A 13,394-nucleotide genomic window follows, 5' to 3' on the forward strand; every position below is an offset into this window, starting at 1 on the left:
AAGAAACTTTCAATATATTTCCCCATAGAGAAAGTATTACAGTTATGTTGCCACATTTATCCTATTTAATGGATGGTACAAAATAAACTTGTATCATCAGTTTATTGAAACTGAAAGATTTTGTTATGGAATAACTGAGGGCTCTGATACCTCTAAACAATCCACTCACCCCCTTCTAAAAATTGACTTCTATGGGAAAACATAATTTTGGAATGTATCTGGAGATGGCTGTATACTTGGTTGTTTACCTCCAGCAAGACTCATGGCAGGTCATGCTCTAAGTACACGGCCATGAAATACATTATTTGAGTCACTTGAAAAGAGGAGAACATGAAAGGAATCCAGGAGAATATATATTTTTAACTGAGGCCATACTTTTGCATGTCACCAAACAGTGAGGATGCAGAAACACTGAATTTTTGGCTTAAATGTCCTGAGCTAGGTACTTTTTAGACAGCACTGGTTGAGTTCAGAAGGTTTAGAGAATAAGGTTTAGGAAAGACCATTTCCGTTCCCATTTACGTTAGATGCTGATAACTCAATATAGAAGAGACCTGGATAACCTATTTGTAAGAAGAGATAGCAAAGGGTAAGTACTGCTGTACTCTTTTAGATATAGACTCGTTTTCTAGCCCAACATCATAATAAAAAACGATATGGAAAAGGTGTATCTGTTTTATATAAAAGTATTTCCTAACAGAACAGTATAATTAAATAGATTACAAAATCACTTTGTGAAAATGGTATTGCCTTGGGCTCCACTTTGACCCTCTTTGGTCTACGACCTTTCCCAAGGGGTGAGGAGTCTGTTGGACCAATGGGATATGCCCACCTGCACCCCTACTTTACATCACTGCCCAGGTACAGGGATTCAGGAATTCCCTGCCCTCACAGACCTGATTCTGCTACCAGGGGGTGCACAGGCATCTTTCCTAGACACACTGCATCCCCAGTGTGTACTCCTAGGCCCCAGGGTTATCAAGGAGCAGCTGTTTGGGGAAGTGATGTTGATAGTTTGGATATGGGGGCTGAATTGTTCATATGCATGTGTGAGGAGTTCTACCTGGTGTGGGAAAGAGCTGAAGGTGAGAAGAGAAGGTGGACCCTATGCCAGCTCCCCAACCCTCTAAGTTCTGGTATAGAACTCTTAGGAATCAAGAATTCTAAATTTGAACCTGGCCTTCCAGGCCATTATGACAGTATACTTGTCAAGGTACAAAGACGTGTAACGGGTTAGCTTACTTTATAACTTAAATATTCAGACATCTATATTCTTGTCCCAGGTGCCACAAATGTTAGGGATAAACCTGCATGCTAAGAACTGTCATAAAAAATTACATCTTCTTAAAAAAAATTTACATCTTCTTACTGTTCTTCAGTAACTCATTTGAGTTATTTTTATTGAGAGCGCTTAACTGACAATTTCTTACCTGTTCCTTCACTGGAGTATTAACATTAGATAGGCACTGTTGGCAAACAGCCAAAAAGGATTTCACTGTTTTCCTCAATACCAACAAATCCTCCTGTAAGACACATTCAAATTTACAAGCATGAATTACAATATCCTAGAAAACTGATCCAGAAGAAATAATAAATGGAAAATAGCCAAACTCGTTTATTGTTAAGGAAATTCATAAAACCAAATTTACTGTTGGGAACCAAATCATATAGTTATTTCCTAGTTATCTTAATGGAAGGGTCAGCAAAACTGATAATCCTGAATACTCAGTTCTATTTAGCTTTGGAATGCTCAGTATGATTTCCTCCAACATATTTTCCTTTATCAATATGGTTTACTCAGGCTGATATTAAAATTTTTAGCCATTCCTATAGCAAATACTAGCTGGTAGTAAAGTGAGAGAGTGCAGCAGCATACTGAAAAAAATCAATTAAGCAATAAACATGTACTCCCATATTCTCAGGACTGTGCAAAATGTCAAGGGGAAAAGATAACTTTAAGATAGTGTCCATGTTCTCAAAGAGTTAACATCTTAGCAGGGAGTTAGACCAATTAGAGAGTAATTAAGTGTTTAATTTTTTGGTGTTAACTCTAACTGTAGCAGAAAGAGCTGAGTTGGAGGTAGCTTCATAGAAAGATGGCCTTTAATCTAAGATTGGATGGGTGAATAGGATTTAATCAGATGGCCATATAATATTCAAAATGAAACACTTAAAAAGTATAAAAGGAAATTTAAATTTATCAAGTACCTATAATGTGCCAGGCACTGGTATGAGGGCTGTTACATAATTTCATATTTATATTGATTAGAAGAAGTAGTTATTATTAGCAAGTGTTTGAAACCAGGACAGTCTGATATCAGAGTTCACATTCTTTTCACTGACTAATGAGCAAGACGCATGCAGATGACTCAGTATGATATCAATATTTAAAATAGTAATGAAGAGTAATTAAATGAGCATAGGCTGATGTAGAAATCACTTTTAAAAAGTACTCTGTGAAACTAAAATTCTTTAAACTACTCTATTTTGTACAGATGACCGTACTTATTCCTTTTTGGGATCTTCACATCCCGAATAATGATACTTTAAAAATTATACATATTTCCTCTTGCTAAAATGAGTGCAATATTCAGAAGAAGGAATAAGATCATCTTGTGCAGAGTAGTAAAAAGGACACTGCCTCCAGTACCTTTAATGTTCCTGCAGATGAACATCCAACAACCAAACCTCAACATTCCTTGACCTTTAATTTCAAAGACTCACAAAGCATTAGGGGAAACAGACAAGAGAACAGGCAACCGCAACAGAATGTAAGGAGTACTATGTTGGAAAGCCTAACCCAGAGTCAAAAGTAGTCACAGAAGGGTTCCCAAAGAAGACTACATGTAAGCTGAGTTCTGAACAACTAAAAATTATCTACCTATAGGGAAAGGTGTTCCAGAGGGCACAGAATGTTCAAAAGCCCAGAGGTGCTTTTGAGAGACTGCTAATTTATTGCAGTTGAGGCACAAACAGGGAGGAGAGTGGTGAGAGAAAACTGAAGAGAAAAAGAGGACCCATTTTCCATTTAAATGGAAAGTACTTAAAATGCCATGTTAAATTATTTGGCTATTATCCTGTCGGCAATAAAGGAACTAATGAATAGGATTTTTATCATGAAGTTGTAATAATTTATGTTAAAGAATCATATTCTAAGCAGAAGGGAGAAGGATATAAAATAGGGAGGCTAGTTAATAGTAAATACAATCTTCTGTTGAGGGCTTATTATGTACCAAATACTGTGTTCTAAGGGGCATAAATTGAAGTCTCACAATCACTCTATGAAGTAAGTGGTTAATACTCCTATTTTACAGATGAGGAAACTGAAGTTCAGAGCACATACAGATTCTAAGTGATAGAGTAAGGATCCAAACCTAGGGTTATCTGACTCTAAAGCCCATGCTTCTAATCATTATTCTACAGTTCATCACAAAGGCCATGGGAATAATCTAAAATGAGGGCCTGAAAATGAAATGTTGGCAGAAAAGATGTAAAGATGATGATCTGCGATCCCTGAAAGATATGCTACTAGAGATGTCTAGTAGGCAGTTGGATGAATTCAAAGTCCATGGTAAAGAATCTGAGCAAGAGTAGAGACTTGGGAGTCCTCTGTATTTAGCTGGCAGCAGAAGCAATGGAAGTAGATGAGACTGTTAAAGGAGAATATGTAAATAAAGAGGGCTGACAAAAGTATCCTGGGGAACACCAATATTTAACAGACGGATGAGAAAGAAGAGCATATGAAGAAATCTAAGAAATGGTCTGAGAAGTAAGAACAAAACCAGAACATGGCATCCCAGAGGTAAGGAAAGAAAACATTTAAAAATGAATAGAAGGACTTCCCTGGTGGTGCAGTGATTAAGGATCCGCCTGCCAATGCAGGGGACACGGGTTTGATCCCTGGTCCGGGAAGATCCCACATGCCGTGGAGCAACTAAGCCCGTGAGCCACCACTACTGAAGCCCGCGTGCCTAGAGCCCATGCTCTGCAGCAAGAGAATCCACCGCAATGAGAAGCCCGCGCACCGCAACAAAGAGTAGTCCACACTCGCCACAACTAGAGAAAGCCTGCGTGCAGCAACGAAGACCGAACGCAGCCAAAAAAATAAAAAAGAAAAAAAGAAAAAAGAATGGAATAGTTTAACGATGACAAATGTTACCAAAAGACAAGATAAGGATTAGAAAGTATTGCAGGATAAAGCAACTCAAGGTTGTGAGTAACCTTGGGTTGAACACTCTCAAAGTAATTAAAAGGGCTAAAGTCAAACCGCAAGGGGTAGAAAGGAGATAAGAAAGAAGGCAACTCTTTCAAAAAAGTTTGACTGTAAAAACTAAAAACAGAACTACCATATGACCCAGCAACCCCACTACTGGGCATATACCCTGAGAAAACCATAATTCAAAAAGAGACATGTACCACAATGTTCATTGCAGCACTATTTACTATAGCCAGGACATGGAAACAACCTAAATGTCCACTGACAGATAAATGGATAAAGAAGATGTAGCACATATATACAATGGAATATTACTCAGCCATAAAAAGAAACGAAACTGAGTTATTTGTAGTGAGGTGGATGGACCTAGCGTCTGTCATACAGAGTGAAGTAAGTCAGAAAGAGAAAAACAAATACTGTATGTGAACACATATATATGGAATCTAAAAAAAAATTTTAAAAATGGCACCGATGAACCTAGTTGCAGGGCAGGAATAAAGATGTAGACATAGAGAACGGACTTGAGGACACAGGGTGGGAGGGGGAAGCTGGGGCAAAGTGAGAGTAGCATTGACATGTATACACTACCGAATGTAAAATAATTAGCTAGTGGGAAGCAGCAGCATAGCACAGGGAGATCAGCTCGGTGCTTTGTGATGACCTAGAGGGGTGGGATAGGGAGGGTGGGAGGCAGACGCAAAAGGGAGGAGATATGGGGATATATGTATGCATATGGCTGATTCACTTTGGTGTACAACAGAAACTAACACAGTATTGTGAAGCAATTTTACTCCAATAAAGATCTATTAAAAACAACAACAACAAAAAACAAAAACAATAAAGAGTGAGAAAAATAGGATGGCTGCTAGAGGTCTTTTGGCGTCTTTGTTGACTTTTTCAATATAAAAGATTTAAGAATATTTGTTGAATAAATAACTGAAAGAAAAACAAAATGCAGGCCATGCTACTAACTAGCTATGTGACCTTAGAGAAATTATCTTATATCCCAGGATTACAGATTTTAAAAATCTATAAACAAGAGGGTTGAACTATGTATTCTCTGAGGTTCTATCGCATTCTGTGATTCTGCTGAATTAATTTAGGCACTCAAATGAGAACATACAGGTGCTAACTGGTAAACGTAGTATGCAAAGGATGAATGTTCAGTTCCTGCTAGTACATAGAATAGTGCTTGGCACATGGGCAGATGTTTAGTAAATATTTGCTGAATGAAATCCAAGTACACATAATACAGATGATACCACAATCCTAGGGAGAAATATGTAATGTGTTCATTTTATCACACAATAAATATGATTAAAAAATGCTAGGAGGTATTAATGCTCCTTTATTCCCTTAAATTTCATGGTTAGTGTGCAGTTTGAAGCAGTCTAGGGAATCAGCTATCTTTGGAGTTGGAGGCAAAAGATTCCTTTAAAGGTCAATCATAAAGCAAATGTGTCTTATGTAAAATGATTACTTGCCAATTCATCTGAGGAGTTGTAAATTTAACATCACAACTAAGTAAGCAACCTACTGATTGTAGCATTTTAAGAAGAAAGTGGAAATGGGAAGTAATCAAGGAAATACTGAGAGAAGCTAAAGGCCTTCTTTAGCAGTAAGTTTAGCATAGATTTGTATGCAACCTAAATATTGAATGCTCAAGAAAGTTAACTTAATTGTAATCAGTCAGAATTCATTGAGAGAAATATAAGTACCAATCAATAGGTTTAGGTAAATAGGCACAGTTACTGTATATTTAACAGAGTTAGCTAATCTCATATAGTAGATTCCTTTGAATAGCTGGGAACGGAATTTAGGTTTTTTTGGATTTCAGAACACAATTTTCCTACAAACTTCATTATGCTGGCATCTTACACTACATAAAGTTAACGTTTACTTGGCACTTAACTGTGTACGAGTTACTAATCTAAGCTTTTCACATATTAACTCAACTAATCCTCTCAACTGTGATGGGTATTGCTATTATCACTCCCATTCTACATATGAAGAAACAGGCACAGAAATGTTAAATGCAGGCCCAAAGACACAGTTAGTAAGTGGAGTAGTAAATTAACCAGAGCAGTCTGCTTCCAGAGTCTGTGCTCTTAACCATTTTGCTATAATGACTCTTTTTATAATGCGGGAAAATTAACATATTGAAGAAACAGGCAGCATTATGGAGGCAAGAAATTTGAAACTCCAGTTAGTCAAATATATTTATATATAAACAAAAATGCCAGTCAACCCAAAAGACGCTGAAAAAGAACAACCCAAGAACAAGGTATGCTAATTATCTAGACTGCAATTTTAAGCAACTAGAATGTTCAGGGAGTGCCTCTAATGCTTTGAACACAATGGAATTCTACTTAAATAAATTCTACTTACTCTTTCTAGCCATAGTACTTGAATTATAGGGATGAAACTGAAGGCAAAGAGTAGAAGAGTAATCTCCTCTCTCAGTCCATATAAGAGAATGTAGACTAAGTATATGGTGCTTCCTTTCAAATGTGTTTTCCTAGATGAAACCAACATTTTCTCTTATTTTCAGAAAGCAGCTTGGCGTTAAGAGCACTTTTTCCTAAAGTAGCTATGGAAAGGAATTCAAATGGGTCAGGTGAGAAGATTACACTGAAATTTAAATTATAATATCTTGGCTATATTCTTTTGTATGCCTTTTGCAAGTTGCTTCACTAGCCTGGCTAAAATTTTTTTTGCTTCCCTGTAGATCTAGTGAAACCAAGAATTAGAAGACTGAAACCTAACATGCTCTAATGTGAAAGGGCTAAAATAGTTTCAGTTTTTCAGTGATCTATTGACAAAAATAAGAGAAATATCTCTTAACGAGTTAAGATGATGTTTTAAAAATACACCCCGACCAGCAAAATCTCAACAATGAAGACTCCCAAATAAGGCTGGCACAATTAAGATGGTGAATTTATCATATAAGCTATATTAGAAGTTTTCTCACAGGTACAAAGGCTCAAAATACCCTAACATCTTGGGAAGAAAAAAAAAGATCTTAAATGTAGGTTGCCCCTTAACAGCTAAGTACTCCATATGATTATAGTCAGTGAGGAAAGATAAGGGTGTAATTCTGAAACACACAGAACATGCAGATTTTAAATGGGTGATTTCTTTTCATTTTGTATCACAATTTTATGTGTCTAGAGAAAGACTAAATTTAGCTGTCCTTTTATCCACAACTATGAAATACCATTAAGATAATCATAGCCAGAAACTGAAGCCATGGAAAAACTAGCAGTAAATACATAAAACTATTTCAACATTATCTGACAAATACACATTTTTAGAATAGGCAGAAATAAAACAGGATAAAGGTGTGAAATAAGGACCTAGATCAGGCCAAAGATCTTAGAATATGAAAATAAAGCCTGTTAAGAATTTAGTGATCAGTTTTCATGATAAAAATGGGGCACAAAACTAAACTAGTTACAAACAAGACCAAGGGGTTACCTTACTAGGCCAGGGACTGGCAAACTTTTTGTGTAAAGGGTCAGATAGTAAATATTTTAGGCTTTGTGGGTCATAATGTCTCTGTTCGAACTACTTAACTCTGCCACTGGAGCAAGAAAGCAGCCCTAGTCAGTACATAAATGAATGAGCATTACTGCGTTCCATTAGAACTTTACTTACAAAAACAGGTGTCTGGCCAGATTTGGCCCATGGGCTATTTAGTTTGTCCAGTCTGTACTGGGCTACAAAGCTCTTTGGAGGTATAAACTGTGTTATGCTTATCTGTACTTAGCATCATTACTAACATATAACGAGGCTCATTTAATTATTTTTCAGCTCAACTAAGTCATTCTATCATAGTAAATATGATAGAAACACATGTAACTAAATTCATTCACTTGGGATACATCAGTGTCACCATTGTGGTAGGGTAAACCCTATGGATTATCTTTGAAATTGCTTTCTTATATGAATAACTGCTACTAGCTTCTCTTTTGAGGCTAAGGAGTGAGTGTGCCACTCTTGTTAATACACAGTAAAATAACTACTGGATTTTTAAACCCCAAATGTAATACCTAGTTTTCAATGTTGTTGCTGTTCTTGGCGATCTGAATCCCCACCTGCTTGACTCCTGCCATTGCCTCAAAGGCTAATCCACTTATGATCCAGGAACCCTTAAGCTGCCTACTGTAGTTCCAAAACATCTTCTGATTTCTCTTTTCTGTGGTGTACAAAGATGAAGAAGCTAAAGAAGGAGTCAGAGGAACAGGGGAAAAGTAGTGACTGTTAGGACCAAAGCGAGAGATTTGAATTCCCAGATTTTCAAAATATAGATGGAGGACAAAATCTACCATGCTATATTCCAAACCTACAGTAGATACTGAGCATGTTTACATGCTCCCATAACCTTATATAATAGTTCATTTAGTATTAATTTTTGGTTTTGGCAGGGGAGAAGATTAGGAAAGCACAGACTAGGACTGCAGTTTAATGCCATCAAAACAATAATTATTGTTGACTGAAACATTTCTTTTAATTTAATCTTCCCAACAACCCTATCCAGCAGTGAATATCACATATTAGGAAACTGAAGTTCAAATGTGAAGTAACTTGCATACCTTTGTCATAGGTGGTAAGAAATGGAGTCAAAATTCAAACTCGGATTTAACTCCAAAGACCATGCTCCAACAGAAAAAATGCTGGAAATATATCCTATTTATAAACTGGGAGCTTCTTTATATATATAAATTAGGTGAGCAACAATAAGTCGTTTAAACAAATACTTAGTAATTACGGAACGACCACTGGAAAAAAAAAATTTCAAAATAAAAAACCTACTGTGGAAAGGAAAAGGCATTACTTTATCAGGGAATATTAAATAGGTTAAAACACTTATTTCCTTTTACTCAAATAAATGGCCTGACAGGAAAGTAAACTTTTATCATTAATTTTGGTGGAGAAAGATCTCCAATCTCTGTACTGAAATGTGGGAAGTGTTAACGTTTCATTTAAATATTCTTAATGTTGCTTTAGGCCTCTAATAAACTCAGTTAAAACACATTTTTACATTATAATAATTGTTATTTAGAATAGATCTTCTCAGTCCTGGCTCATTACTTAGATTCTGAGCTATTAAATATCTTAGGAGTTAAGAGTATTTATAAAGTGGTACTTTAAAGACCACTGTCCCTGTGTAAGTAAAAACAGCATCCAACTGGACAGGCTAGGGAAGCTGAGGAAGCCTTATGCTGTCCTTCAAGGGGTGGGAAGGTATTCCTTACAGATAGAAAGCTCCAAAAGTAGAGGCCCAGGAATAGGGTTGCAAACACAGCATAGAATTCTTAATAGAATGTTGGAATCATGACTTGTAAGTTCTCTTCTAAGTTGAACATATTTACTTCTGACTTCCACAGGTTTTTAGAATGTTAAGAGTTGGATAAAACTTTGGACAAGTTCAGAGTTCAGTATAAACAGCCATCTACTTATGTATTCCAGATTTTAAAAAAAGAACATTCTGAGAGCTGAACAAGAAATGAATGTAAAAACAAGTCCTGGATCTTTCTCTCCTAACTTTCCTAGACCAGCCAATCAGGCACTTGAGATAGGATATATTAATAGAAACAAAGCTATCAAAGAATGACTCTGAAGTCATGGACCAATCAAAAAGAAAGGCTTAAAACTAACTAGATAGTTACTGAGGATAGTCTTCTCAAGAAATAAAAGGTAGGGGGAAAAGATCTAGAAAAGAATGAAGTAAAATGGTTATAAACTACTAAAAATTCATTCCTAGAGGGATAGCTATTATTTCCAACTCTTGGCCCCATTCCCTTCCCCTTCAAAGCAGTTAACTCTGCAGATGGAGAGGTACTATCTATATTTTGTTACTACAGGAATTTGGGGGAAGGACCTGAGCGAGCTATCTCTTTTCTTATTAATTGTTATTCTAAAGGACTGGGAAGGGGAGAGGAAGAGGTCTAGAAAGCAGCCTGTAGATTTTTATACACAGCAAGGTTAAACATGTCTCTTCATGGGGCTTGGCCACCACTAGTCCCATCTTCACCCTAAACTTCTCTTTTCCCCAGTTTGTTTGGAGGTAAACAAGTTGAAATTTGCAGAGGAGAACCTTCAGTCAAGAGGGTAATGGAGGAACAAATTTCACAGTAAACATGCTATACTCCTCAATAATAATTTGACTTGTAGCTCTCTGGGGGAGGTAGATTTTCTTTAATTTAAAGACTTAGGGATAAGGCCTGGGTCCAGAATGCAGCGATGTTTGCCCCAGGCCATTCCTACTGCTGTCTAGCATAGAAACATGCAGGGTGAGGCAGAGAGCACTACAAATTTAAGACTACAGAGAGTAGGACAGCTCCTCCCAGGAGGAAACAAAATTGAGGATAAATTCTAGATCCCTAGGCCAAAAAAGGCAATAGGGGCATTAGTTTAGCCCTAACTCTTATTTACCTGGCTCTTTAAATGTCTTTGTATATGTCCAGAAGGAGCTGAAGGAAGAAGGATGTTTTCTGCTACAGAGAAGAGAAACTGAAGGCTGCTTCTACAGGACCAGCACTAGGGGGCACCGGAGCAAAGTATACTGAGCATGACCTGTGAGACTGCCAAAGAGCTTCAACTCTGGAAATTAGGGGAACAGAGGAAATACCCATTGGTGAAACCCAGTGCACTTCTATTTCAAATAAAGATCTAATCCTGTTCTTGATACAGTCGTCTCATATACTTCAATTTACAGAATACTGTTTACTGTTGAGTTAAATTATAATTTGAATTTAAACTTCAAATATAACTACCATTCATAATACCCCGAATGACAGTGTTCATGACAATAGGGAAGAAAAATAAATTTTAGAAAGTACTCTCTAAAGAGCAATTTGGCAATATGTATTAAGCCTTAAAAGTATGTAGTCTTTGATCAAGCAATTCCATTTCTAAGAATATAAGATGTAACAATGCAAAACACAGAACAAGCTTTTGCACCAGAATGTCCACCACAGAATTAATTTTATTAGTTAAAATGTTTAAACAACCTAAATATCCAAGAGAGGAGAGTGGTAAAATAAATTATGGTATAGCTATACTAGGCACTACCATGCATACATTAAAAATATTATCTATAAACATTTAATAAATGAAGAAAATGTTATGTTAATCGAAGAAGAGACAAAATTATAAATACATCATGATCTCAGTAAGATTGAAAAATATGTAAGAAAAAGTACTAAAAGAAAATACACCAAAATATTAACAGTGGTTATCCACAGGTGGTAAGATTTGGAAATTTTATTTTATGTATATAGTCTTTACAATGAACACATACTCAAGTAAGAAAGCTCAAATTTAAGAAAACCATTCTACCTTGTATTTTACACCAAAAACAAATAAGCATAATTTATTAATTAAAAATGTAAGTGACCTCTTCAGAGATTTAAATGAATTTCTATAAATGTAACAATGAGTAGAGAAAAACAGAGCAGTCAGGTGGCCAGCTCCCTCACTAGATAAATGGCTCATTCTATATTAACATAATTATTCCACAACAAAAAACCAAAATTAATTCATGTAATAAGACTTTCAAGTTGTCTCTACAAAATCAATATTACAAATGTTAAATATATAGACCCCAAGGGTCTGCTGTATTACATTTAAATTTCAGGAAACAAATTAAAGGGAAAAAAAGAATAGAGAATTTCAGGTGCATCATTAGCAAAGTCTTCCATATACTTTAACTAAGCCACTGACATTACAAACTCAGCCATTTAAAATCACATAACTTCTCATTTAAATACCTTTAGGGATACAGAATGATGAAAGAAAACTGCCATGTGACAATTTTTCAATACCCAACTAACTGATAACTGATATTGCTAGTTTGTGTTCAGTGAGGAGTCACCCAGTGTGTCCTTAGAAAATCTGTTTTTAAGAAAACCACCACCAACAAAACTCTATAAACGTAGTTGTATTAAAAGCTTCATAATACAAGATTTTAAAGAGTACTAACAGAAAGACACTAGGAGTGAGATTCAAAAGACTTGTGCTGTAAGTCTGTGATTTTAGACAAGTCTCAATTTTTGTTAAGTATTAGGTTCCTTATCTGTAAAATGGGATTATAACATCCACTTTATAGGATTATTAAACAGATTTAATTAAATTAGAGCATTTATATTAAAGTGATTAACAAAATGTAAAATATCAACAAGGTAAAAATAACAATGTCCCCTTTTAGGCCTTACCTAAAACAAACAGGTTTCATCAAATTATTTCCAAATTCCTTTATAGCTCTAATATTACATTTACAAACAACAGAAGAATGCTGCTACACCAAATAAGATACAGAACATACTAAGCACTTTTCTAGTATTCATTCAGGTCCAACAACTCAGTGAGTTATATGTGATAAACCAAAACCTATGATTAGAAGATGGAGAATCAAGAAGTTTTCGTAGTAGTAGTTTTTAAAAATTAATTTTTGTGATATTAATATTCACTTTAAATATCAACAACAAAAACAATCCCTCAAAAAGTATCAAAAGGTATAAAGGGAAAAGTAAATTTCTTTCCTTCGTATGCTTGCCCCCAAAGAACTTCTATTTCCCAGAGGTAACCACTGTTAAGATTCTTGTATATTTATCCAGACATCTTCAGTATAGCAGTTATTAACCTTAGCATAGATTGCAGAATTCTAGAGCTAGAAAGAATTGGCCCAATACAACTTTAAATTTCATAAAATATAACCTGAGACACAGATAAGTGATTTTTCACTTGTTATTAGTACCTGGAAAGCCCTTTACAACTGATAAAACGCTTTGATATAAATTATCTATTTTAAAATTATTTAAGTGACTTGCCTAAAGGTTATTTACAAGTTAATGATGTGGCTGAGACTATACTTAAGAAGTTGATATCTTATCAAGTGGGATGTTAATGATATAGATTACATGTGTACATAGCTGATGTATGTGGCTCTTGCATTTTCAGAGATATCCTATATCATATAGGGGATTAGAAAGCTTGGCAATTCCTGATCTTGTGATTATTATAAGTAAGAATCATTAATTATTTTAAAAGGAGGAATATTAGCAACGAAAGATTAATTTTTCAAGTTTGTATGTGTCCTGAAGATTCATGTTTTTCAAGATTATCTCTTTGAGAGAACCACTTTTAAACTATAGATGCAACCGATACACGATTA

The 13,394-nt window shown here is 35.5% G+C and overlaps 1 protein-coding gene across 2 annotated transcripts in view; it reads right to left on the reverse strand.

Annotated features, from left to right (window-relative positions):
• The window catches only part of STAG1 (STAG1 cohesin complex component), a 434,186-nt gene that overhangs the window by 24,006 nt on the left and 396,786 nt on the right, over positions 1-13,394 (reverse strand). For both annotated transcript variants that reach the window (XM_057545017.1, XM_057545018.1), the window contains exon 23: positions 1,431-1,523. In XM_057545017.1, the coding sequence (XP_057401000.1) occupies positions 1,431-1,523 (93 nt within the window). The remainder of the gene's footprint in view (positions 1-1,430; positions 1,524-13,394) is intronic.

Source organism: Balaenoptera acutorostrata, chromosome 4 (assembly GCF_949987535.1).
Source record: "Balaenoptera acutorostrata chromosome 4, mBalAcu1.1, whole genome shotgun sequence".
In the NCBI taxonomy this organism is placed as follows: domain Eukaryota; kingdom Metazoa; phylum Chordata; class Mammalia; order Artiodactyla; family Balaenopteridae; genus Balaenoptera; species Balaenoptera acutorostrata.